Source organism: Rhinatrema bivittatum, chromosome 11 (genome assembly GCF_901001135.1).
Source record: "Rhinatrema bivittatum chromosome 11, aRhiBiv1.1, whole genome shotgun sequence".
In the NCBI taxonomy this organism is placed as follows: domain Eukaryota; kingdom Metazoa; phylum Chordata; class Amphibia; order Gymnophiona; family Rhinatrematidae; genus Rhinatrema; species Rhinatrema bivittatum.
Window position 1 is genome coordinate 62,434,231 of NC_042625.1, and position 26,726 is coordinate 62,460,956.

The 26,726-nt window shown below is 40.9% G+C and overlaps 1 protein-coding gene across 6 annotated transcripts in view; it reads left to right on the top strand.

Moving 5' to 3' along the window:
• Nucleotides 1-26,726, top strand: part of TBX5 (T-box transcription factor 5) — a 62,655-nt gene that overhangs the window by 15,286 nt on the left and 20,643 nt on the right. For all 6 annotated transcript variants that reach the window (XM_029619279.1, XM_029619281.1, XM_029619282.1 and 3 more), the window contains 2 exons: nucleotides 6,209-6,361; nucleotides 14,064-14,155. In XM_029619279.1, the coding sequence (XP_029475139.1) occupies nucleotides 6,209-6,361; nucleotides 14,064-14,155 (245 nt within the window). The remainder of the gene's footprint in view (nucleotides 1-6,208; nucleotides 6,362-14,063; nucleotides 14,156-26,726) is intronic.

A 26,726-nucleotide genomic window follows, 5' to 3' on the forward strand; every position in this document is an offset into this window, starting at 1 on the left:
TACTCAAATTGCTGATATTGCTCTTATGATGTAGAAAGGATGTTTATATTGAAAACAACGAGTAAATTGTTTTTCTACCATGTCACTACTCACTAACCTTTATGAATGTAAAAGAAAAGAAAATCCACACCACAAGGAGCTAGGTACTCATTATTTGACTCACTGTGAATCACTCAGGGTTCCACCACTAATGGAAGCCATTCACAGTTTATGGAAAAAGACTTGGAAGTATTTCATTCTGCATGTTTGAGTGGTTAGGCTATCTGGCCATCATGCTTTCTGTTATAGTCTGATGTTTGGTTAGGGTCCAAAACGTTCAAGGTCAAGTCATTGTTGCATCTGATGTTTGCCTTTAAAATTATATTTTTAAGGACAAAATAACATGGACAAAAATGAAAAGAAGCCTGCATGGAATCTCTAACCCTTTGGGTGCATCACAAAAATGAAATTCTGATTGGATAAATTAAATTACTTCTTTGGACATGAGTATTTCATGGATCCCTATTCCCTAGCATGCTAAACTTGTCCTTCTGAATAAATTAAACATTTTATTATCTGGTTTTAACCCCCTGTAGAGTCTTCAGCCTTATAACACCTACTGACATGATTTGCCTTAAAAGAGAAAACAACTATCTGAAATATTATAATGGTACAAATTTGAAACCCTTCCACATGGGGACACGCCTTCCTCAAACGTATTGATACTAGAGATGTTAAGTATTCCTTCTGAATAAGATACAAAATAATAAAAAAAAAAACCCTACTATATATTTTTAAATAATAGTGCTATTATTGTCTATGCCAAGGTTCCTCAAACTTTTCAAGGGAAGAATCACATAGGAAATTTCAAATCAACAAGAGAGCCAAAAGGGATTGGTCCCCCTTGAAGTGTCCTGAGTGGGGGGTGGGGCGGGGGTGAGCCAGCTCAGTGTTTGCTCTATAAGTTCCCTATCTATGCTAAATTATATTATTCCATTTAGGAACTCTGTTGGTAATTTGGATAATTTATTTGACAGTAGGCTAACATTTAGACAGTACTTCCAAAATAACCTGAAAACAGGTTATTATAAACTTTGCCTCTTAAGACATCTAAAATACATTCTGAATTCCATTGATTTCAGAATTATTGTTCAAGGCTTTGTCTTAAGTACCCTGGATTATTGTAACTCTTTATTTATTGGGCTTCCAGGTAGTCAGTTGCAAGTCATTCAGGTTTTGCAAAACTCTGCAGCTCAACATTGGGAACATATAATGCCATTATTGAAAGAGCTCCATTAGTTACCAGTAGAATTTAGGATTAGATTTAAAATTCAATCCTAGTATATAAATCTATGAAGTCTATTGTTAAGGTTTTTTATCAAATCAGTTACAAGCTCATGTCCCTTCAAGGAAGTTGAGGTCTGCAGATAAAAATCTCCTTTCTGTTCCCAGAATAAAAATGACATGGCTGAGTGAGACATCTTTTTTTGTCTCAGGACCCATACTGTGGAAATCGCTGCCACCTGCTTTGCATTTGCTTGATGACTTATGTCAGTTTAGAAAACACTTGAAGTCAGTACCTTTTAGGCAGGTTTATGAATTGAAATAACTGATTTTGGTTTTGTGCTAGGGCAGCTCGAGCAGGTTTACAGACATACTGGGTTTTTATTTTATATATTGTGTTTGTTATTTTATTGATTATATTGTTTTATATTGTTTTATTAATGTATAATTATGTACTGTAATCCATTTAGACATACTATTGTTATAAGTGGAATATAAACATTTTTTAAATAAATAAATAAGAAGGCTGGGCATATCTGGCCCTTTGGATGATTTGAAATACTGGGAAATGGAGAAAGCAGAGTTCCCAGGGATGTGGAAGATAACATGCCAGTAATAATATTTCTAGATTTTTTCAAAATTGGCAACCCTGCAACCCTCAAGAACCCTGCTCCCTGGCTTCCCACTTCTTCTGCATCTGCTCCCTCTGAGGTACATATGTGAGGAGATGGAGAGGAGGACTGCACCCCTACTCCCCCTTCACTTTTACTCTAACCCTTCCCCCTGTCATCACTCCTTTCCCCCTCCTCTCTTCTTTTCCCTCTCACTAATGCCTCACCCCTCTCTCTCCTCTCAACCCATCCCTCTCAACCTACTGCCTTCCCTCTCTCCCATCTCATCCTACACCATTCCTTTCCTTTTCATTCCCTCCCCTAATTTTCCCTTTCCTTTCTCACCTACTTCCCTCACTTCCCTTACCCACTCTGATCCTACTCCCCTCCCTCTGTAACTATTCCTTCCCCTCATTCACCCCATTCTCCTCTCACTCTATTCCCCTCTTCCTTCCCCTCCCCATGTCCCTTCTTTTCACCCCTTTTCTTCACTCCCCCTACTTGCTCTCATTCTAGTCCTGCTGGAAACAGGATGCTGGGCCTTGATGGACCCTTAGTCTGACCCAGTATGGCAATTCTTATGTTCCTTATGTCCTTCTTTTCCCTTGCTTCTCTTCCCTATCACACCTACTGCCTTCTCACACTGTCAGAACCTGGGCTCCCCCCCAGTTGTGTTCAGTATTGCAAGTCCAGGAGTCTTCTGCAATAGGAAGGCCTGGCCCCAGGCTGCAATTTTCAAAAAGCATTTTACCTGGGTATAAAAACCTTTGAAAACTGTCCTGATAGTTAACATGCTTGCCATAACATAAGGGTGACTTTGTAGAAACATTTTTACTTATCACATTTTCTACCAAAGTAACTGTACAGCAGAGCTTGGGGTTTCAAAAAGTGCTGCATGGCATAGCAGTGACTTTTTTTTAAAGGTATGCGCCCACCTAAAACTCAGTTGCCATCGCAGCAAGAGTAAGATCGGGGCTCATTTATAATGGTGTGCATGTAGCATTTTTTTTTAGATGTAAAGCTGGAACTGGACTGGCAGGAATAATGTAGGAGAGGACGAATTTATCGTCCAGCGCTGAATGAATGAGGCACAGGGCAATTCTAACCTAAATGCCAAATTAAAAGCATTGCAACCAGAGGCACAACATCCTGATCTCATTTGCAAATTCCGGGGCTAAAGGGATTTGAGTTGTCTGCCGTGCCCCGCTACTTGGCCTACATTTATCGCCCAACCAATTTCCAAGGGGCAATGGAGGGGAACATCGCCAGGAGCCGGGGCTAATGCTGACTTCAGCCTCAGGCCGACGTCCCCGCACTGATTTCTAAAATGAGAGCTTGGCCTACAAAACCTTCCCAGGTGCACGGCAGAGCTCAAACTTTGGGGGGGGGGGGGGGGGGAAAGTTTACAAAGTGGAGGACATTTTTTAAACTTTGGTAAGAAAGTTTGCCCCTGCTTTTCCACAGCCGTGGGCTGACAGTACAATATTAAGATCAAGCGGAAAGAGGCAAGAAAGCAGCCTCAGCTGATCCTGTACAGAAAGGAGAGGTTAAAGGATAGAACAGGAATGGAGGAAGAGAAGGACTCCGGGTTATCGGAGCCTCCTTTTCCACGAATTTCCAGGATCAGTTTCCTCTTCAGTCAACATATTTTATCAAGCGGTAAAGAGGTTATTTCTCAAGTGCCTCCCCTGCACTGGAGAGGGTGGATTCCGAAAAAAGTTCACACCGTGGTCCTCGCCCATCCCAAAGAAGCACGGCTTCGGGGTGTAAGCTGTCATGAAATCCCTTGACAGGACTGACAGGCCACCAGCGGCACCGTGGGATGCATTTCGTTTCCCAGAAAGCCATCAAAAAAAGCTCCCCAACTGAGCAAGGAAATCATATTTCTGTTTTCTGAGCACCTGCACGTTCTTTAGCAGAATAAATTAAGCAAACAGCTTTTTCAAGTATTATTCCCCCAAACCTGCAATGTCCTGTTTCCTATACATCATTGAATTTGCACAGACTGTAACTTTCTTAATGAAAAAATAATATTATTAAAACCGTTCAGATGCACAGTGTTAAAAATGCAAAATCCAAAGGGTGGAACCTTTATTCGCTTTAGAAGGTTGCAAACAGAGAATCCAAGGCGAAGGTTCTCATCTCTTCCTCTCAATCTGCCCAAGGATCTGCTGGCTAACTTCAATGAGTTCTATTCATACTATACTGTAGCTGATAATACGGACCCTGAAAGGAAAGTGCCTTCTTCTGTACAGTGCTATAATCTTTCCTCCCGACCAGAGGATGTACAGGTAGCATGAAGTAAAGAGAAAGTTGAATTAGTTTGGTAATTTAATGGTTAACATGGACGTAGGAGAGACACCTTCCCACAGTCCCACCTTCATTTCTCAGTCATCATGTGTCACCTACTCTTTTCTTCTCTCAGGTTTCTCTATTTGGAGTAGGAATCTTGTAAACTTGAAATGGGCTGCCTTAAATTGTGTTCTTCTTCCATTCGATATAAATAATAAGCGCATTAATTGGTTGGAAACAGAGCGAGCAGGAGAGGACGGGAGTTACTGTTTGGCTTGGAATTTAAGGACATCGTTCCTGAAACACTTCCATGGAGGAGCAGTCAGCCAGACCCTTAGTATGAAGTCAAGTGCTGAAAAGTCCCTTGAAATGAAAACGCGAGGCCTTGTCTCAGTCATGGGGCATTCAGAGAACAAAACAGCACTGGAATTAAGAGCCATTAGATCGTTCACTGCTGACGTCTACGACTTATCAGGATGTCAGTACAATTTGGCTAAAACCCTGATGAGAGGACCCACATAAAAAGATGACTTCTTAAGGACAAGGTCAGTGAAGGGGCTGGCGGGCAGACTGTCGCCAGGTTCTCCAATAATATTCATGATCATCCCCAGGATCTAGCCAGAAACAAAATAACTGCAAAAAAAAAAGGCTTGCAGAGGAAGCCCGACGTCTACATTTGGGGAAAAAAGAACGATTTTTAAATTAAGGGCACATAGCCACTCAACTGACCTTTTTCCGTGGCCAAGGAAGATAGAAGACCAAACCATACTGTAAAACACCCTATCATGCCCTTCCCTATCTCATGAAAAAATGCTGTGCATTTCTGTGAGCCTTCAGTTGCTACAAGAAAATAATTAAGCAAGATTTTTTTCCCTGAAAGAGAAATCAGGAAGGATAAGTAATAAAAACTACTCGAAATTACAGAGAGCTAAAGAGGGATACATCTTCAATAGCATAAATAATTAGCCCATGGATGGTAGGAACCTATGACAGCAATATATATATATAACATTAGGATTTCACATGTTCTGTATATCTGTGCGTGTACGAACGTTTGCCTGCCTGCCTGTAGTATCTGTTTTCCCCCCTTTTCTCAAATGCCAAAGCCATTCCATAAATACATTTGCTAGTTTCTAAAGTGTCATTTTCCGTCCTAGCCCTCCCCCCAAAATTATTTTTACTAAAGATAATTAATTTCTCATTTTTCTTGGGGTTCTAGAAGGCATCTTCTCGTCATTTCATTAGAGTTTTACCGATAGTTTCACTATAAGTTTAAACAGCTGTAAATGATAAAGCACATGACTACAGGCTCCTAAATCCTAAAAGGTGATAAATTCGAGCAAAAGGACGTTGAATGATGGATAGGCATAATCTTGATCGTCTTCAAAAAGTAACAAAATATATCATTTCCATTTATTAATATTTGAGGGTGAGGGGGGGGGGGAGTAAGAGGGGGAGAGTTGACCCTTGTCTTTTTGTTCTTGCCTTCTCTAACTTGCATGAGTGTTTTTGCACTATTAAACATTTATAAGTCTAAATAATATGATGAATTAATATATGAAATTATTTAAACGTCATAAAGTGTCAGAAATATTGTCGTAATTTAAACCAGAAACAGATATCCATCTTCGAATAAATTTGATGCTGCTGTACAGTGAAATGTCACCAGATTGCATCTTGTTGATTTGAACTTGTGCTATTTGTAAGGGTCGCATTGTTTAGAAATTGACTTTTTTAGACAAAGGTTCCAAATGTGGGTCCCTATTAAACTTTACATTTCTGTTGGAAAATCAAAGTAAAAATTCCAAACGTTTTTCATATACCTTTTTTTCCATTTTGCTGTTTAAATGTCAAAACTATTTTAGAATTTCCCCAATAATGACCAATTGTATTTCTGGTTTTCTTTGCGACCTCCTGCCCCACGCCTAAAAAATAAAAAAAATCCAAAAGACATAGTGGTGAGGGCTTCTGTCTATAATTCATCGAAACATCAGAGCGTGTTTTTGACTATTTTTGTCTCTTTCTTTTTATTACTATTAAAGATTATTTTAAATTCCATGCACAAATACCAACCAAGGCTTCATATTGTGAAAGCAGATGAAAATAACGGATTTGGCTCCAAAAACACCGCGTTTTGCACCCACGTTTTCCCGGAGACTGCATTCATCGCTGTGACCTCTTATCAAAACCACAAGGTAAGACAAAGAATACAAAGTTCACAAATCAGGATATCAAGCTCCAGGGTTCACAAATAAGGATATTAAAAATAGCAACTCACAATTCAACATAGCAAGGTTTCCCTTTGAAATACGCTCTGTCACGGTAGAGGACGATCAGTGGATGAGGACGGTATATGCACAAGCACACAAGACTAAGGCGTGCCTTGTATAGTACAATCCAAGAAAAAATGGCCAAGTTATGCGTTTGTTCCTTAGTTTCGATTGGTGTTGCAGTCACCAAATGGTAATCATCGGTGACCTGCGTAGACGAATCCTTTAACCTGAGCCAACAAAACAGTAACCAGCGCGGACCAAAGGCACACAATGCAAACAATTCTTGTGAAGTATTCTTGGGAAGGGTAGATGGCGTATGTGCCCGTGAGTGGGTCTTTGTCGTAAACGTTTATTTCTCAATTATTTTGTAAACTCTTCCAAAAAAATCAGGGTCATGCAATAAGGGCCGTGGATGTGATTGCGTTTCTGCTGAATGCTTGCTTGCATTGTGCCTGAAAAGTGACGTCGTCGTGTGCTTAATTTTCGAACCAGGAACTGGCACTACAATAAGTTAACTCTGGATGAGTTTTGAACGTTTTCCTATAAGAAATGCTTCTGCGCTTAAAGGGCTAACATTTGTGAACAAAACCTCGAAACTAAATTATTAGACCAAAAACCTTCCCCCTCCCCCCCCCTGCACTTTGGCTTCCTTTGAAAAGAGCCCCTCCACAACGACATTAAAATATTGTAATCAACAGAAAATGAATTAAATGTACTTTAAAGAGAAATATGTCAGCAGTTACATCACATTGTTGCAGCAACTTGAAACATTGCCAGCCATTTTCTGGCTTGAATGATGTCTCCGTTGTGAATGCCGTGAAAGAGTGTTTAACTTCTGGACTGAGGGCTTGAGCACACACAAAAACCATATTTATAAACAAGGGAAAGAGCAAGCAATCTTAAATGAGTCTTATGCTGCGGGTTAGGCCAATCGAAGTGGGTTCAAGGGTGCGGGATTAGTTCAGCAATCTTTTGAGACCATTTTCCTCTTCTTGGAACAAAAAAACAAAACAAAAAAGAAAAGAAAAAAAGGAATTCAGAGAGCCATAAACTTCAAACTGGGGCTTGCACGAGGTTACTGGTCAGCTTGAGTTTAGGGGTGTGTCACACACACAGACAGGAAGAGATATAGACATGCCACAGCTGACGTCTGCAGTGTTTACTTGTCATTCAGCACGAATCTAAGCACAAATGAGAGCTTTCTTCATGACTTATTGATTGGTCAGCCTGGGTTTCTGGCTCTTGCATGCATGCATGCGACGCAAGCGCACAATAGACAGCGCCTACGCTTTATATGCGAGAGATTGCTTCCCAGCATTTCACTTATTGATCGGCTCCTCTACACTGTGTACAGTGACTGCATATCGAGCCTATAGTAAATCTCACGGAATGGAGACACGATGGAGAAGGAAGCTTGAATGACTCATTTTGCGCATGCGTGCCTAAATCCCTGCTACACCACCGTCTGTACAAATACTGTGTGATATTAAAGAGGGATCCAGATATTTCCTCTCTTTCCGAAGAGGTCACTGGCCAGTGGAGCTATCAGAGCAGGGACCCGCCGGATCGGCTGCCGCAAGCTTAGCTGCAACCTGCAAATGTACTCGACGGGGTTTTATTGTTAGGTATACTATCCATGCACTTCCGCATAAACCCCTTAAAGTGAAACGGGAAAACTATAATGCAATGTCCGTGTTTTAAATATAGTTTACTTTTCAAGATATATTTATTAAGTAAACTGACAGTTGTAGATGTCTCCCTTGTAAGCCGTTAAGCTTCTCTACACATTTACTGTAATTATTACTGTTTGTGTTTTACAGACAAACTAGAGAGCATTTATCTCACCCTCCTGGAGCAAGTCAGATAAATCTCATGTAATTTTCAAAGGATGATGTAGTTTTAAAATATATAGAAGCTTTCTTCAACGAAATGCATTCATCTTTTCTATCATAACAAACCTCACATGAGGAATGTGCTGTACCAGGAAGCAATATCATTCAGTTTATATATCCATAAATCCACATAGTGTATAGCAATATATGTTTGTCATGCTTATATATAGTGTGAGCATATTATATACCATGCACTGAGTGCTTGTGTGTATGTATTGCCTGAAATATGTATGTTTATAATCATATATATGCAGGAACTGGTTTTCAAAAGCATTTACAGGCTTAAAATTTGTTTTACAAGTGTAAATGCACTTTATTTATTTACTTATTTATTTAATAACTTTTTATATACCATCATTCAAAAACCATCACAAGGGTTCACAGAGATTTAAAATGATAAACAATAAGATAAGACAGTACAAAAGCAATAAAAAAAAACTAAAAGATAAATACGACAACAATAAAACAGGATAAAAGGTAACATAATTAAAGAAAATAGAACACTAGCAGCAATAGCATCAAAGTTGGGAAAAAATAGCATAATCATTATAAAAAATATCAGGATTCTAACACAAGGAGAATAAATCATCAGGTGGATATCATAAAAGTTCATGAAACACTCTAGGGGAAAAAATCATGATGGATTCTGATAAGCCTTCATAAATAGCCATGACTTTACCTTCTTTCTAAATGTCTTTAATTCTTTCTAAATGTTACTCAAGTAAGTGGGCTTTTCAAAATTGCCACAATATATGCCATTGGATTTACCAACATAAACAGAGGCATAAAAAAGGTCCCTGGCACTGAGGGCCAATGCATTTGTGTTGCCTCCCCTGCATCCCCCCCGCCCCCCCCCCAAAAAAAAAATCCTCCTTGTAGAAATGCTTAAGGGCAAGAAAGTCACAGAAATAGAAACCCCAGAAAAGAGATGAACTGTTGTGAACAGTCTATGGGGCAAAAGCTCCCCTGCCTACAGACAGGCCTCCATCATCCCTTCCCATCTGTGACAGTGCAAGCAAACAAAAAACATTCTTTGAGAAAGAATAAGACCAAGAGTCAAGGACTGTGATGTAAAATTGATAAATTTTCAAAATTTCCAATTTTTTCACTTCTGACCATTAGGAGAAAAAAAAGGAAAGTGCACAGAAAAGCAGTAAAAACTGCTTTTCTGTGCCCCCTCCAACTTAATATCATGGCGATATTAAGTCGGAGGTCCCGAAAGTTAAGTAAAAAAAAAAAATAAATTTGAATTGGGCCTGCGGCTCGCAGGTTGAAAACCGGATGCTCAATTTTGCCGGCGTCCGGTTTCCGAGCCCATGGCTGTCAGCGGGCTCGAGAACCGACGCTGGCAAAATTGAGCGTCGGCTGTCAAACCTGCTGACAGCCGCCGCTCCTGTCAAAAAGGAGGCGCTAGGGACGCGCTAGTGTCCCTAGCGCCTCCTTTTGCCCGGATCTACTGCCGGGCCTCATTTAAACACTGCATTGCGCGCACTGGCGAGTGGCCGGTGTGCGCGCCGGGAACCGCTCTCCCACGGACTTTACTGTATCGGCCTGATACTTTGCAAAGAGGGTGTGGGTTCAGAAATCACAGCCACATGGTTGGGGAGAGGAAATGGGACAGAGGGCAGCAAGGAAGAGGAGGGCCACAGTTGCAGAAGTAGGAAGAGGAAAAGGGGAAGAGTATTGTGGTTGTGCTGGGGGAGTGCAGGGGATGAGTGTTGGAGTCAGGCTGGGGAGACAGGGGACCAAATATCTTCTGTTGAATTTTCATTGGATCACCGATAATCTATAATCTGTCTATAAATATATCTCTCTATCTACAATATTGCACAGGATTTACCCAATGAAACCTGTCACTTTTCCTTTCAAAAAAGAATCAAAACCTGGCTATTCAGCCAAGTCTTTCCACCCATCTATGAAACAGGATTCTGCTTTTATGTGCTATGTTTATCTTATTCCCAAGTATCCCTAGCCTTGATATACTATAGTATACATTGTGTACTGCTAGCTGTATAATTTTGCATTGTTCATTTCTCAGTTTTATGTTCTTTTGTCCCCTCCCCCCACTTTCAGAAATATGTACTGCAGTTCACATCTTTCTTTGTAATCCACCTTGTGCCTTTCCTAGGAAAAGGTGGAATATCACATGAAAATAAATAAAGAAGATCTAGAATGATCAATCTGTATCAATATACGCATCGATACACAGATGTGAAACATATATGCATATATATGACATCCAGTTTTTAGAGGTAACACACAAGCTTTTTTCATGAGCGATACATATTGTTCATTCATCAGCAATACAGTCCTGCTTGATGACTGAAATAAAATAATAAAATCATCTTTGTAATATCATGATGTTCTTATTTCCTTTTATTTCCCATACATAGAGCGTAGAAGAAATGGGGGACTTGGTGTGATATATATATGTTTGCTTGCTGACACAGAAAAGAAGACAGGCTTTATTTAAAAAAATGCAGATCAATTAAAAATATATTTTTATATAAGTTTTGTAGCTCTGACAGATGGAGATATAATTCTCGTGTTTCAATGAGAGGTTAAATCCTGTAAGGCAGGAGTGGCCAACTCCAGTCCTCAAAAACCACAAACAGGTCTGGTATTCTGGGTATCCACAATGAATATGCATGAGGTAGATTTGCATACAATGGAGGCAGTGCATGCAAATCGATCTCATGCATATTCATTATGGATATCCTGAAACCCAGGCCTGCTTGTGGCATTTGCAGAGTGGAGCTGGCCAACCCTGCTCTAAGTAGCTGATATAATAAGCTGTGCGTTAAAAGTGTGCACTGAAATTCAGCTCAGTTTCTTAACATAATGGAACAGCTCCCCTATGAGGAAAGACTAAAGAGGTTAGGACTTTTCAGCCTGGAGAAGAGCCGGCTGAGGGGGGATATGATAGAGGTGTTTAAAATCATGAGAGGTCTAGAACGGGTTAATGTGAATCAGTTATTTACTCTTTCGGATAATAGAAAGTAGGGATGTGAATTGAGCTTCGGACGATTGAAAATATCGTCGATATTTTCAAAAATGTCAGAATCGGGGGCTCCCCCAAAACGTTAGGAAAACCCCATGATATTGATCGTGGGGGTTCCCTTATCATTTTGGGGGAGGGCGGGAAAAACGGCACACAAAAATAACCCCTAAATCCACCCGACCCTTTAAAACTAACCCCTTAGCTTCCCCCACCCTCCCGACCCCCCCAAAAAACTTTTTACAGGTACCTGGTGGTCCAGTGGGGGTCCTGGGAGCGATCTCCCGCTCCCAGGAGCGATCTCCCGCTCCGGGCCATCATCCCGCTCCCGGGCTGTCGGCTGCCACTAATCAAAATGGCGCCGATGGCCCTTTGCCCTTACCATGTGACAGGGTATCCGTGCCATTGGCCGGACCTTGTCATATGGTAGGAGCACTGGATGGCCAGCGCCATCTTGTGCTCCTACCATGTGACAGGGGCTGACCAATGGCACCGTCGGCTGCCAGTATTCAAAATGGCCGCCGGCTGCCAGTATTCAAAATGGCGCCGATAGCCTTTGCCCTTACTATGTCACAGGGGCTACCGGTGCCATTGGTCAGTCCCTGTCACATGGTAGGAGCACAAGATGATGCCGGTCATCAGTGCTCCTACCATGTGACAGGGTCCGGCCAATGGCACGGATACCCTGTCACATGGTAAGGGCAAAGGGCCATCGGCACCATTTTGATTAGTGGCAGCCGACGGCCCAGGAGCGGGAGTCTGGCCCAGAGCAGGAGATCACTCCCGGGACCCCCACTGGACCACCAGGTACCTGTAAAAAGTTTTTTGGGGGGGGGGTCGGGAGGGTGGGGAAGCTAAGGGGTTAGTTTTAAAGGGTCGGGGTGGGCTTTTTGTTTATTGGCTCGGGCGCAGCCGATAAACAAAACAGCGATCGGGCCCGATGCAAAAAAACCCACATGTGAATTGGAACCGGAATCCGAACCGATTCCGATTCACATCTCTAATAGAAAGACTAGGGGGCACTCCATGAAGTTAGCATGTGGCACATTTAAAACTAATCGGAGAAAGTTCTTTTTCACTCAACGCACAATTAAACTCTGGAATTTGTTGCCAGAGGATGTGGTTAGTGTAGTTAGTGTAGCTGTGTTTAAAAAAGGATTGGATAAGTTCTTGGAGGAGAAGTCCATTACCTGCTATTAATTAAGTTGACTTAGAAAATAGCCACTACTATTACTAGCAACAGTAGCATGGAATAGACCTAGTTTTTGGGTTCTTGCCAGGTATTTATTGCCTGGATTGACCACTGTTGGAAACAGGATGCTGGGCTTGAGGACCCTTGGTCTGACCCAGTATGGAAATTTCTTATGTTCATAATTCATCCCCTAACTCCCTAACCACCACTTTGCATGCAGACAGACTCTTCTTCCCTGCTCACCCAAGCTTCACCAAATGCATGTTGAAGGCAAATCCTGCAATATTTATAAACCCCACAGATAAAGTACTCAGAACTGATAGTCCAGCATATTGTTACTTAACAAAATATATTCTAAAAACAAAACATCATGCAAACTAAATGGAATGGGCTTAAATACAAAATAATAGTAGATATCTTTGCTTGTGAATTATGAGCTGAGCTTTTCCCTCCAGTTCTAAGAGTTTATGGAGAAGGTCTCTTTATGCAACAGAATGCTCCCAAGCCACGCCCTCTCCCTTTACATTTAGATTGTGTGGCATTCTACCAATGCATCAATTTATCAGTTTGCAGTATTTTGCTATTTTCATGCCATTTTGGATGCCATTTAATGGAAAAATGGTACTATCCTTCACTGAAAATATTTTAGCACAGAGAAAAAATGTGAGAGCATTTTTAGAGTATATAACCCACATCATTTAATATGCAAGGTGATTTTCTGAGCATAATAAATGTTATGGGTGCCATGAACAGAGAAGAAGTTCTTAATCTTCTCCACATCAAGATCAAAAGCACTTTAAAATATTAAGAGAGATATACAGGGAGGCTTTTAAATAAAAAAAAATCTTTATGGTGACTATATGACACTTTGTTTAGTCCTTTAGAAGTCTTTCAGTACATTCCCAGGAGGAAGAGCGATCATAAAATGATCCAAGGGGTAGCTTGCTGAGGTTTTACGCTGGACATTTTCTCTTTACCCTGCAATTATTGTGAATATTACAAAAAAAACAAACATATCCTTGCTTGGATTGTAATTCCTGGATGTGGATGGAAAATAAGATTTGACTTAGAAGGCCCGCATGATATGATACAGTGGATCTCTGGAATAAAAAATGTTTTTCTCATATTTTGAATTCTGAAGCAGCTTTCAAATGAAAATATCCTGATTCAAACATTTCATTTGTGCACGAAGGCACAACAGTGTCTTTCTTTACATATCAGACACATTTGAATCGGTCACTTTGATTGCTCGATTGAGTCTTTTGCAGTGAGAAAGCCCTCTTACCCACTTGACATTTGATAATATGTGAAGCTGAAATAGTGCTGCTAAAGTTTCACATGGGAGACTAACTGGCCTAATGGGGAAGGATGCAGTGTACGATGTCACAACCTCTGCTGGAGAGGAGTTATGATTCCATGGCTTTGACCAACCATCGGTGGAGAGCCCGCTTAAAGAAACAGGCCTAAAGAGTTCTTGATTGATATCTGATGTATTAGCAAGGGGCGGATTGTAATCATATTAGTTTTGCTTCCTTTCTCTAGATTACCCAGCTCAAAATTGAAAACAACCCTTTTGCTAAAGGGTTTCGAGGCAGTGATGATATGGAACTACACAGAATGTCAAGGATGCAAAGGTAACTTTTAGCTAAAATAATAAATCATGTCACCCACCCTTATAATTTTCTATGTCTTCACTGATTCACCTGTTCAGTTTATAGTCACCAAAAATGTTTTTTGTTTTTTTTTTGATAGGCCAATGCCAAAAATGTAAAACGTACCCCGAGGTCACAGGGCACCACTTTGGAGTAGCTATTTTTGATTAGCTGTGCTGTGAGGCACCTGGCTTTCTTTTTGAGCTAATGGTATATTTCCTTGGAATTTCTAAATCAAAGACACAGAACAAAGACCTGTTTACAGTGTGTGCTATATATCTTGTTTGCACACTGACATTTCTCCACTCTTTTGTAGTATGCACTTATTTTCCCAAGCTTCTGTAATAGTGATGCTACTCTTCATTTTTTAATAAATGCATGCTTGGTAATTTGGTTATATGAATTGAATGATTGCAGAAGTGCTGTGTCAAATAGGGCAGAGACAGCAGTAGCAGCTTATGGTTCCTCTCACTTTGCTCTGGTAAAATGACTGCCATTCTGGAGGGGTCACTTTTAGAGAGCACAGGTCCATTCCATCCTTGGTTTCTCCATCAAGGCTACCAATGAGTACCAAATGTGATTATAGGTTTAGTTACGTGGATGCCAGCATACTGGGAAATAAATTGAGAACACCAATTCATTTCACGCTTAGGCCGCTGAAACAGACCTCTCCAAAGATCTGAAATAGCCACTGTGGAGGTAATTTTGTAACACTACACATAAAAAATGTTGGCAAATGCTCACATAGGGGCAGATTTTCAAAATCTACGTGCGTAAATCCAGGTGGATTTACACGTGTAGGGGGGGGGGGGGGTTACGTGCGCCGGGCCTATTTTCAAAAGGCCTGACGGCGTGCATAAAGCGCCGGGACGCGCGTATGTCCCGGGGCTCGAAAAAAGGGGCGGGGCCGGAGCCTTCAGACACAGCAGCCATTTGCCGCTGTGCCCGGGATCGCGAGCTGGCCGTTGGCCGGCAGGTGCAACTTATAAAATAAAGGTGGGGGGATTTTAGGTAGGGCTGGGGGGGCCGAAGGAACGTTCCCTCCGATTTCGGAGCGGCCTCGGAGGGAACGGGGAAAGCCATCGGGACTCCCCTAAGGCTCGGCGCGCGCAAGGTACACTAGTGTGCACCCCCTTGCGCGTGCCGACCCCGGGTTTTATAACATGCGTGCGGCTGTGCACACATGTTATAAAATCGTCTGTAGATTTGTGCGTGCCAGGTTGCACGCACAAATCTACGCCTGCACGTAGCTATTAAAATCCGGCCCATAAGTTACACCAATTATTAAAGGTACTTTTATGCATAAGTCTGCTTTGGTCATTATCCCACCAAAACTACTCACACCTGCTAAAATGTCCACATAAATGTTCTGTGATAACTTAGGCGCATACATTTTAATATCAGAATGTATACAAGTCCAAGCTCCTCCTCATCTTTGCCCCAGGAATGCCTCAGCTCGGACTTACGCAGAAACATGACCTACATCCATAAGTTCACCTGCACATCAGCTGGGCAATTTTGTAAAAGGCCATTTTTTGCATGTAAAACACTGTTTTGCCCACAGAAGTCTCTTTGAAAAATGTCTTCCCTATGACTTCTGATAAAAGTTGACTCAGTCAGGCTTGACTTTAGGCATGAGTAAAATAAGCAACCGCCTCCGGTACCCAGTTTTCACAGGTGCCAGAGCATGAGGGCTGCTCTGCTGTCATCTGGGCCTCACGCCATGTCACTGACCCCCACAGCAGGAGCAATACCAACCAGAAAATTAAGTGCAGGGCCAGCCAGCCATGGAAAACCCTGCAGCTGGTGGGGGCCGCCACAGGACCTGTCTGCGCACAAGGACTCACAGGCCTCCTCACTGAATTTTCTTGCTGGAGTTGCCTCTGTTGTGGGGTCAGCACTACTCTGTGCTGCTGCAGTTCTGAGGTGTGGGTGAGGCACTGGGAGAGGAAAAGATTTAACCAGGTTGGGGGAGGGTAGGCTTTGAGTCTCTGGCACCTCCAATAACTTCGGGGTTGTTGGGGGGGGGGGGGGCAGGGGGAATTCCCATCCTTTGCCTATGGGCGCCCCCATCTTAAATCCAGCCCTGGCCTCAATCTATAATGACATTTAATTTTGCTGAATATAAACAGGCTTCTCAAGTCAAATATAGAATTTCAGTATGTTTTATAGTTATGATGGAAACTTCACGTAAAATGGATGTCTTGGGTGGTTTGTTTTTTTTTTTACAAATGTCTAGATCTGTAAAGGGGGAAAGGAACAGTTTGAGAAGATTCTTGGCAGGAAAACAAAACTGAGAAATGGCAATAAAGTTTTAATTTCCTACTAAATAATTCTCAAGCTGTATAAACTTCTTAAGTTAATTAAATACTCTCAAGAAAAAAACAGATTTTACATTTCATTGAAATACTGACTTAACAATAACTTGTACTATCTCTTTGAGAGGCAGTCAGCTGATTGATGCCTTCTATATTATCTTACTCAGTCTGTAAATGTCATTTAAATAGGCTCATGTCCCATGGCTGCAAAATTAATTTAACAAGTGACTTAAATATATTAAAAAAAACCTCAGGGTCCAGCCCAACAGCTCAGTGGAAGGGCTGCGTAACTCCCATGAAGAAAGTGTCCACTCTCTGGGTCAGCTGGAGCTGAGAATCCTGTAGTGACAGCACTATCAGCCCCCAGAGGAGAGGGCGTTATGGTCATTGCTCAGGAGTGACACCTAGTGGTTAGATTCGGGGTCCATGATTGTAGGGTCATAGAAGGATCACTGGTGGATGGCCCCCCGCCAAGAACTATCACTGCAATGACCAGAGTAGATACATTAAGGGGGGAAATCCCCAGGTACTTGAAAATGAAGGCTACCAGCACTCGGATTTCTACCCTGGTTCCAACAGAGCTGGAAGCCAATAAGAACAGAAGGGAAACTGACAAGTCAAAAAAAACAAAACAAAACAGATTTCCCAAGGCGGAGTTCAGTAATGTTTAATTTGCATCTTAGTATGAGTACGAGGGCTCAAGCAAGATGATTGGTTTACGTAGTCATCATGGGATCTTATATGCGCAAGTAGCTCTCTTCTTCTAATCTCAGCTTTGCCTTTCTGGTGTCTCAATGTAATGCACAATGATGGATACAAGGCTTTTGGTGCCCTGGGTCCCATCTCCTAAGCAGATAGTGGTGCCTGTTCCAAATGCTGTGACGGGGAATGGCATTATTTATAACAAGACTAGGATGGAGGTACTGAAGGGAATAAAAATATTTCTAACGCTAAGCAGTCTGCTTGTTTTTGGAAAGTTACCATATGGATAAAGTGGTGTAATATGGGGTTGATAATTCCTTGCACTCTTTACCTTTTGAAAAATGTGTCTGACTTCAATTTCAAAGCATAGACTGGGTTTGCTTCTACCACTTCCTTTCACAAACTATTCTGCAGGCTCAGCACGCTCTTTGCAAAATAATATTTTGTAATATTCCTGCTCTTAAGCCAGTGGTTCTTAATTCTGGACTACAGGACTCTTACACAAAAGTGATTTTCAGCGTAAGCAAAATATGCAAATTAACCTATGAGTCCCAAAGCATTTTTTTCTTAACTATCAGCAATGTGCACAATCAGCAACTGTATGGCTTATTTATGGTGATGATGTTTTTGATTTATATTACAATATTATTGTATGCAACACTATACCAGACAACTCACATAGTTAAAATATTCCTGCCCATGAAGACAGAGAGAGGATTGCCAATCCATTTAATTTTGTTGATTTTAAAGGATCATTGCCAAGGGTTGGTAACCTGAGACTGTGAAAACTCTTGACATTTGTTTATATCTGTATATAGTAGGGATGTGCATTTGGAAGAACTGAATGTGAAATTTGTTCTTATTGATTTTTGGATTTGTTCAGGTCATCCTGACCAAATGGGTTCAGTCCCCTGAAAAATTTGAATCTTTTTTGGCTCATTCGATTCTGTCCTATTAAATTCTATGGGGGAAACAAAGCCAGACAGAGCAGAGCCAGTTGAGAATGAGACAAGGAAGGGGTAGGACCAATCATCTGAGATGGCGGCTGCATGGATGATTTCTTTTTCTTTTCTTTTTTTTTACGTGAAAGTGAAACTAAAAGCAGTTTGAGCAGCAGTGACCATTTTGTTCTTGGTCATTCCTTTGTTGGATCTTAGGGAGAGAAGGCAGAGATTCTGAAACTCCTTTCTTCAAAGTTCCAGAGTTAAATAAAAGATTAGGAAAAAAAACTTTCAATTTAGAAAGGTGTGTTCTTACACTCACTGTCTCTGTGGCCCAGCTGTGCTCCTAGAAGCAGGACAAACTATAATCTATCTTCAGAGGGTTACAATGTAACAGAATATCAGAAAGGTTCTACAGCAGGCAATGTGTATCAGTGTCTGTAAGAAACATACAGAGAGAGATTGATTTTCTTTGCGGCATGTGTAGAGTGGCCTATGACTGACTGTGACTGTGCTTTCTTTATGTTAAATGTCTGTGGCACTGTGACACTATACTAATTGTTCAGTATATGACACTTGCACTAAGATCTTAAAGGTGAATTTTCAAAAAATTAGACACATAAAAATAAGCATATACATGTGTAAGTAGCCTCCACTCGCATACTCTATATTTTATAAAAGTAAAACATCGCGCACATTTTCACTTTTTCACACACATACACGCTTTTTAAAAAAAAAAAAAGGGGTGATCTAGGGGCATTCCAGGACAGTTATGCACATACATTTTCCAATTTACTCACAGATGTTCACACTTGCTAATTATCTGGCTTAAGTGATATTAAATGTGTTTATTGTGTAGTACTGATTGGGTAGGAGGTCTGGGTAAACTGAAGAGAGTTCAAGCTGAAAAACTGGGAAATTATCGATGACTTGGAGAAGGATTGAGTGGACTAATTGGTAAAACTGGTAATTTCCTTGGTGTGTGCATGGTTTAAAACTGGCCGACGTGCGTAAATCAGGATTTACACAAGAAAGTCCTACTTTATTTCATGCATAAAATATACGCATGCATATTTCCAAAAATAGGTAGGAAAAGTACACGTGTTCAATGCACGTATTCGAGTGTAAACATACATACGCACTTAGAGGTAGATTTTAAAAGCCTTGCGCGCACAAAAACAACCACATGTGTGTGCAAGTGGGCTGGGAGGGAGCTAGAAGAAATTTTAAATAGCCGGGACTCTGATGTACGTGTGCCCAGGAAAAGTAGGTGGAAAAGAGACAGGGTATGGGTGCTCCCAGCACTGTGTGTAACCCCTAATTTTCCTCAGCTGGTGTGTGTATATGTGCCAGTTTTCTAAAGCTCCTCAGTAGGTGTGTGTGTGTGTGTGTGAGAGAGAGAGAGAACCTCTTTATAGAGGTCTGATACTGTATATATGGACCATTGTAAGGGGGCACTTTGATTCAGGGTGAGTTTTTGGGAACTGGGTTGGCATTAGGGAGGTGTTGTATGATGTTCTAGGTCAACAAATTATTCTAATTATAACCAATACAGTTGGCCCCATCCTGTTCTCTCAGTTCCTGTTGTGCTACTGCACCATGATGGAAAATAAACGGCAGCTCGTGCAGTGGGCTTACTGTGATCACCTGACACACACCTGCATTAAAAAGAGTTACAAAATCTCAAGGGCAAAAGAACCATAATGTGCATTTATCGAAAAATGACAGAAGGATAATGGAAGTTCTTTTTTAGAGATTTTAAAATTCTCATTTTATCAGCTTGGATATTTTTCCTTTAATTTAATTTTTTACTCTAGAAACTTAAAATTAAATGTCTGTTGAAAGATTGTTAATTCATGCAAAAATTTTACGGAGTAGAGATTAAATAAAGAGGGTAATTTTCAAAATTGCCCACATTGATGCAAAGTCTGTGGTACTTTTACTTGCAGGCTTTGCACCATTTTTCTGAAAATTGCCTTTCCCATATACACATTCTTAAAATTAATATATTTAGGAATAATGCATTTAGGGGTAATTTTCAAAAGCATTTATTCACATAAATTGTCATTTTATGAGCATAAATGGGCAATCTTTTGCATACTTGTATGTGGACTGCAAAGGGGTGATCCCCAGGGGCAGAGTTGGGGGGAGGGGGAATAATCATTTACATTTCTACTTTTGATTTTCAAAAGTATGCATGGAAATGATTGGGTGGACATTTACACCTGGTCTCTAGCGGATATAGTTGTGGCTGTCTATGCTGCACAGTCCCGCTAATTATCAGTTCAGGCTTATTTTCGTAAACACGCTTTGAGAATTAGAGCTGAAGTAAGAGGAGTGTTATAAAATTACCCTCCAGATGAAGTGTCTGACTGGCAGTTTAGGTTCACTTAATTTTACTTGGCTCCATGTGTGGGAGAAAAGGTCGATAAACGGTGATTTAAGTTTTATTGGACTGGCTTAATACATTTAGATGCTAATACTGAAACACTACTTAGCCGGATAAGTGATGGCACTGAATTATTGGTTATGCTTAGTGGCTGCCATTTAGCCGGATAGTCCATGGGTGGGGAATGGGCAGATTGGGGTGGTGCTACTTATCCAATTAACTGGATAAGTGCCGATATTCAGACTTAATCCGCTCAAGTTAACCAGATAAGTTAGATCTGCCACAGAGCAGGTCTAACTTAGCCAGATTTAACTTATCTAGCTAAGTAGAGGCTTATACACTGATATCTGGCAGCATAGCCGACCTGCCACAACATCGCATTTAAGTTAACTGGATAAGTCTTATCCAGTTAATAAACATTTCATTTTGAATATTGGGCCCTTCGTGATTAGTTTTGGGAGTTAACATTCCCTTCTTCAGGTAAAAACAGAATGAGGAAAGGAATGTTATTTCCGAAAAGCTAGTCAAGAAATGCAGTAAGTCCAATAGAAAGGGATCACCTTAGAGAAATGGTTTGTTGATTGGCTTTTATTCCCATGCCTATAAATCAGTTCATGGGGGGTGGGGAGGGGGTGGCGATTCATACTGTTTCTGCAGCCATATGGAAAAAATGGTTTAGTTTGGTTTTCATTTCATTTTCAGTATTTCATCGCTTTAGGAGGCACTAAAACAATTTAGCATGCATTAGAATGATTTAACACATCCTAAATCATTCTAACTCATGCTCAATTATTTTAACACATGCTGAAATGACAAAATTAAAGAAGACAAAGTTTTGCTGTTTTTTTGTGGCGTTTCATATTGGAAATGACACACAATGAAACAACAAAATCCCTGTCAAGTTCCCCGTGATACTTGTCAGAAAGGGCTGAATCAGTCAATCTGACAAACATTGAAATTGTTCACAGATACTGTACGGCATAAGCTTTGCCCACCACCTAAGTGGTCTCAAAACCTCATGTGCCATATCGTCTTTGGACAATTCTTCTATAGGTCTATTAAAAGCTGTCACAGCATGCAAAGAGGCCAAGTTTCTCCAGAAGACTACACATTGCACCAGGGGCGGCTCAAGGCAATCTGCTGCCTGAGGTGAAGGATGAGAAGGTGAACCCCTCCCCTCTCCCCCTCCCCCTGCCCCCCTTCCCCTCTGCCCCATCTTTCCCCTCATAGGCTCCTTCTCTCTGGCACCCACATGAAAGCACCCTCACACATGCTCTCTCACCTCCCCACCAGGCTTGCAATCTCTCTCTCTCTCTCACACACACATGCACACACACAATCTGCCACTCATACACACACACACAAGCAAGCTGCCTCACATATGCACACATACACACAAGCTGCCTCTCACCTAAACACACACATACACACAAGCTGCCTCTCACCCAAGCACACATACACAAACAAGCTGCCTCATACAAGCACACACAAACACACACATAGGCAAGCTTCCCCTCTCTCACGTGGGGCCTCTCTCTGTACTTCAGCCGCCACCAGCCTGAACTCCGGCGGTGGCCCCAGCCCAGCCTTTCTCTGCTCTTCTTCAGCCACTGCCAGCCTGAGGTCTGGCGGTGGCCCCAGCCTCTCTCTGTTCTTCTTCAGTCGCCGCCGGCATGAGCTGAGGCAGCCATGGCAGGGGCAGGCAGGGTTCTGAGAGGAGCATTCTTTGCCACCTCAAACTTCTGCCACCTGAAGTGGCCACCTCACCACGCTTCATTATAGAACTGCCCCTGCATTGTACAACAAAGCAACAAAGTTGGCTGATGGCATCAAAAGGCCAGTTGAAGACATGAGACCATGAAAGAAGGAAAAGTAAAGAAAAAACTAATAATGAAAATCAAACCCAGACTTTCACCATGGTCTTGATGTTATATTTAGGACAAAACAGATCATGGACCTGACAGAGCAAAGCAGTATCACTTCAACAGTCCAATGAAAATGGTTGCAAGCCAGGGTGCTGTTATTTCAGAAACAGGACATGTTGCGAGCGTGTTAGTCCTTGCTTGATTCACTGGCTTGTTAGTGCTAGGGCATGCTCCAAGATTTGTGGGTTACCTTGCACGAAAGGGTTCAGGAAGCTTCATAGCCCCACTGAGAGGCATATGGTGGTGGTTATTATAGTTTAGGACACATCCTATTTAGTCTCAGTCATGAAACTGGAAACTGCAAAATGTTTCCACCACAAAGTTGTCCCTCAGGATTCAGCCATCACATGGATTTAATCCCTCTTTCTACCTTATTTCTGGTAAACTAATGCCTTTTCAAGCTTGCAAGAATTATTATTTTAGGAGGTGAGAGTAAGAAAAGGAAGTAGGGTGTGCAGAGAAATTTGTAAGTCTGTTAAAGGCATATCATGCCAGCTGCTATCCGTGGCACGTAACTGCCCCATGCTAGTATTACCAACTTAGAATTTTTATACAGCCCTGAGGTCATAGATGGCGGGAGGAATAAAACTGAACAAAATCTAGTGACACGAATACATATTGTGGGAAGGTGTGTGTAAAAAAGAGTCATATTCATTCAGAGACCAACAACTACTACATAGTTCATGATGTTTGATTGACTTTTAAAAACCATGGCCATATGGAAAGCAATTTATAAATATCCCTTTTATTCTTTAGTAAGCAGAAAGGATTTTTGGGGAGATGGGTGCTCAAAAGGAGGAAAGCATAGTTAATTATTAATACAAGAGCGTTTATTATTAGATAATTCAGTTGATTTGTAACTAATAGAATAATATACTTCTGTTTAATTTGATTGTTATGTAATTCCCAGGAGATTTTAATTTTATGGTTATTGAAAACTGTTCTTTCTTAGCCATGCTCACCATTGTAAATCTCCCTAAATCAGGGTTTCTGCTGTGCTGATCCTGAAACCTCAAAGTGTAGGTTTCAGTACTGGAATTATAGAAGATGTTGGCATAGTATCTGCCAACTTGTTTAAAAGAGGTTTGCAAACTAGTTTATTCTGTTTTGTTTTTTAAGAAATAGGGAGATCCATATTCACAGGAATTGAGCTGGATAATTCACTAGTTATCCAGCTAAATAATTATCTGGGCACTTATGTAGCCAGATAAAGTAGGGACGTTCCAGGCACATTTTGGGGAGGAGTTACATTAGCCAGATACGTTATTCAACTAACTTCATTATTCAGAGTTAGCCAGATAACTTATCCAGCTAAATCTGGTCATGCTGTAGAGCTAGTTTCAATGCATTGCATATATTTGAACATAAGCCTACATACACATATATGTTATGGGATAAAGATACGCATATTTTATAAAATGTGTGCAATATGTGGGTTATTTATTTAGTTAATAGCATTTATGGATTGCTTTCCAAATTAAAAGTCTCCCAAAGTGATGTACAAAAGAATGCTATGGTAAAACTACACGCAGCCATATACAATGCATTTATGCTGCCATGCACAGTTGTTTGAATGTGATCCCAGTATTCTTTAATTATCATGTTTCAAGAGTGGCTAGAGTTAAAGTATCATGCATTAAAGGGAACCACTGTTTTGCTCTTTATCTATCCAAAATAGCTATGGTTTGTTTGTGATTTTGAACTGATCAGCTATGGATATCAGAGAGGGAAGGATTTTGGGAGCAAGGTCAAGTTCAGCCCTTTAAAACTTTTAAACAAGGAAGTATATTGTTAGCCAAGGAGAATCCAGTAATATCTGAACACAGCACACTCTGCTAATCAGTACAAGGATAAGCCTGGGAATAGGCAGCATTGCTCAGAGAGGAAGTTATTTCTAGCTGAACTGGGGTATGGTGAATTCATTACAGCAGCCAAATACTTACAAAGGACGACAACACAGAGGACTAAAGAACTGGCAAGAATACATTTTTTTCTACATCCATGCTTTTCCCATCATGTGATCTCTTTTATCCAATCAGCATGCTTCACGTGTGTCATTTTCTCATCAGAATTTGACTACAGGGTCTTCATAAATCTGTAACCACAATATGTACTCATGCCTTAAAAGAACTCAGCAATCTGTAAGATTTTATTTAATAGATTTTGATTTAAAAAATTATGATTTGTAGACTGAGTTCTGTTACTCACAAAATGTGATGAGTGATTCAAAATGACTCATGCCAGTTCTTGTGCAATTAGTTTTTGCCATGGCAGGTCTGTTGGATTTATTTAATGTAGAGATGGGGTTAGCACAAAGTAGGTGGTTTCAGAATAACTTACTCTGAATGACAGTTTGACCATTCAGGAAATGTAAAACTAAGGGGCTGATGCTATAAAAAACGCAGAAAGCGGGCGCTGAAAAGTCAGCACCCGCTTTCTTAATGTGCGCATGGCGCTGGCAAGGGGGGTGCCATGCTATAAGCAAATTAGAGGGGTCGCGCTAGCAAGGAGGCGCTAGGGTCGAAACCCATGGCGGCTGCCGGTTACAAAAACCGACGCCGGTAAACTCGGCATCGGTTTTCATAACCGGCCGTCTGTGTCCGTTTTCATTACTGGCAAACGGCCGGTTATGAAACCGATGCCGAGTTTACTGGTGTTGGTCTTCATAACTTGGCGGTCTCCGAGGTATTTTTTTTCTTTTTTTTTACTTAAGAAGTACAGAAAAGCATTTTTTTATGCTTTTCTGTACTTCTTTTCCATGCGCTCAGCTATTAATGCCTGCTCCAGGCAGGTGTTAATATCTGAGAGCTAAATGTGCGTCTGAGACGCACACTTTTTTTTTTGAATCCGGAGTGAATGAGTTAATAGCCTCATTCACATGCATTTGCATGTGATGAGCGCTATCGCATTCACTCCGCGTCGGACGCACGTTAAATAGGCGCTAATCCCCCTATTGCATTAGGGGGTGGATTAGCGCCTATTTAACCCGTGTCCGACTGTGGGTTATACAGTGCGCTCGGCTGAGTGCACTGTATTGCATCGGCTCCTAAATTTGTGACTTCTAAATTTGCAGTCGGTGAATTTCCCCTGGTGATTTGTTTTGTTTTTTACAATCTTACTCAGTGATTCACCAATCTCATTTCATGTTTTAAAGATCAGGGTTTATGGTGAAATTCTGAGTAATATATATATTTTTTTTTAAGAAAAAGTAATAATTTAACATGGGAAAAACCTATGACAATTCAATAGCATATATTGTAGCAATATTTTGCAAAATCCTGAAGTGCATGTGTATTAGCAGTGTCACATGTAAATGTTAAAAAGGAAAAAAAAACAGGTGGTTTAAGAGCGTTCCAGGGTGGGGTTTGGACGTTCACTCACAGTTTGCTAATTTGTAAGAGGCACCCATACACATCTTATCAAACTTGTCTGCATGCTTTTACACCTGCTGATTTACTTATGTAATTAAAATTGCACTTGTCTTTTTGTCTGTAATTTTTGAGTGGGAGATTGGAGTGAACTGGTAGGGTTTCAGGGTAAAGTGCTGAGGGGTCTAGGTAAACTGAAGGTCTTGGTGGAGCTGTCGGGAACTGGAGATTCCATGCATGTGCAGATGTAGGTATTTTTGTAAACAAAGCATGCATATCCTTTTTAAAATCCCTGCTTCCACATTTAACTCTGGGTTATTATGTGTGCATTGTTACAGCTAGTTCATGCGTAAAATATATGTGATCGATTTTATAAAATGGGTGGGGAAAGTATGAGTGTTCCTGCATTACAAATAAATGCATGTACTGAAACGTATTGTTGGGGCAGAAATACATAGCATTTTGTAAACTGCGCGGCTTCTACCACACAATTTATAAAATACTAGTTTAACTCTCCGCCAGCCCGCTTAGGTGCTCGTTTGGTGATTCCCCATTCCCAAATGGCTTTGAAAATTCACCCCATAATAAGTACTGATGGGATCAAAGAGCAGGTCAGCAGGTTCCACCTGCCTGTATTCTAACCAATAAACTATGCTAGAAGGCAACATATTGTCACTCACCTAAACCAGTTCATAGGAAATGAGGTAACTATAATTTAATGAAATTAATATTTGAAAGCTAAAACTGAAAAACATGGAAAGGAGAATTTTGAAACTTCTGTATCTGGGTAAATAAATGTTTACTCGGGTAAACTGGCCTGCCTGAAAATTGCCCTCCTCGATGCAGCTAAAAAGTATGCATGAACTGTCACAACATGTGTACTAATAGGCAAGTTAAAAAGAGGCTGAGA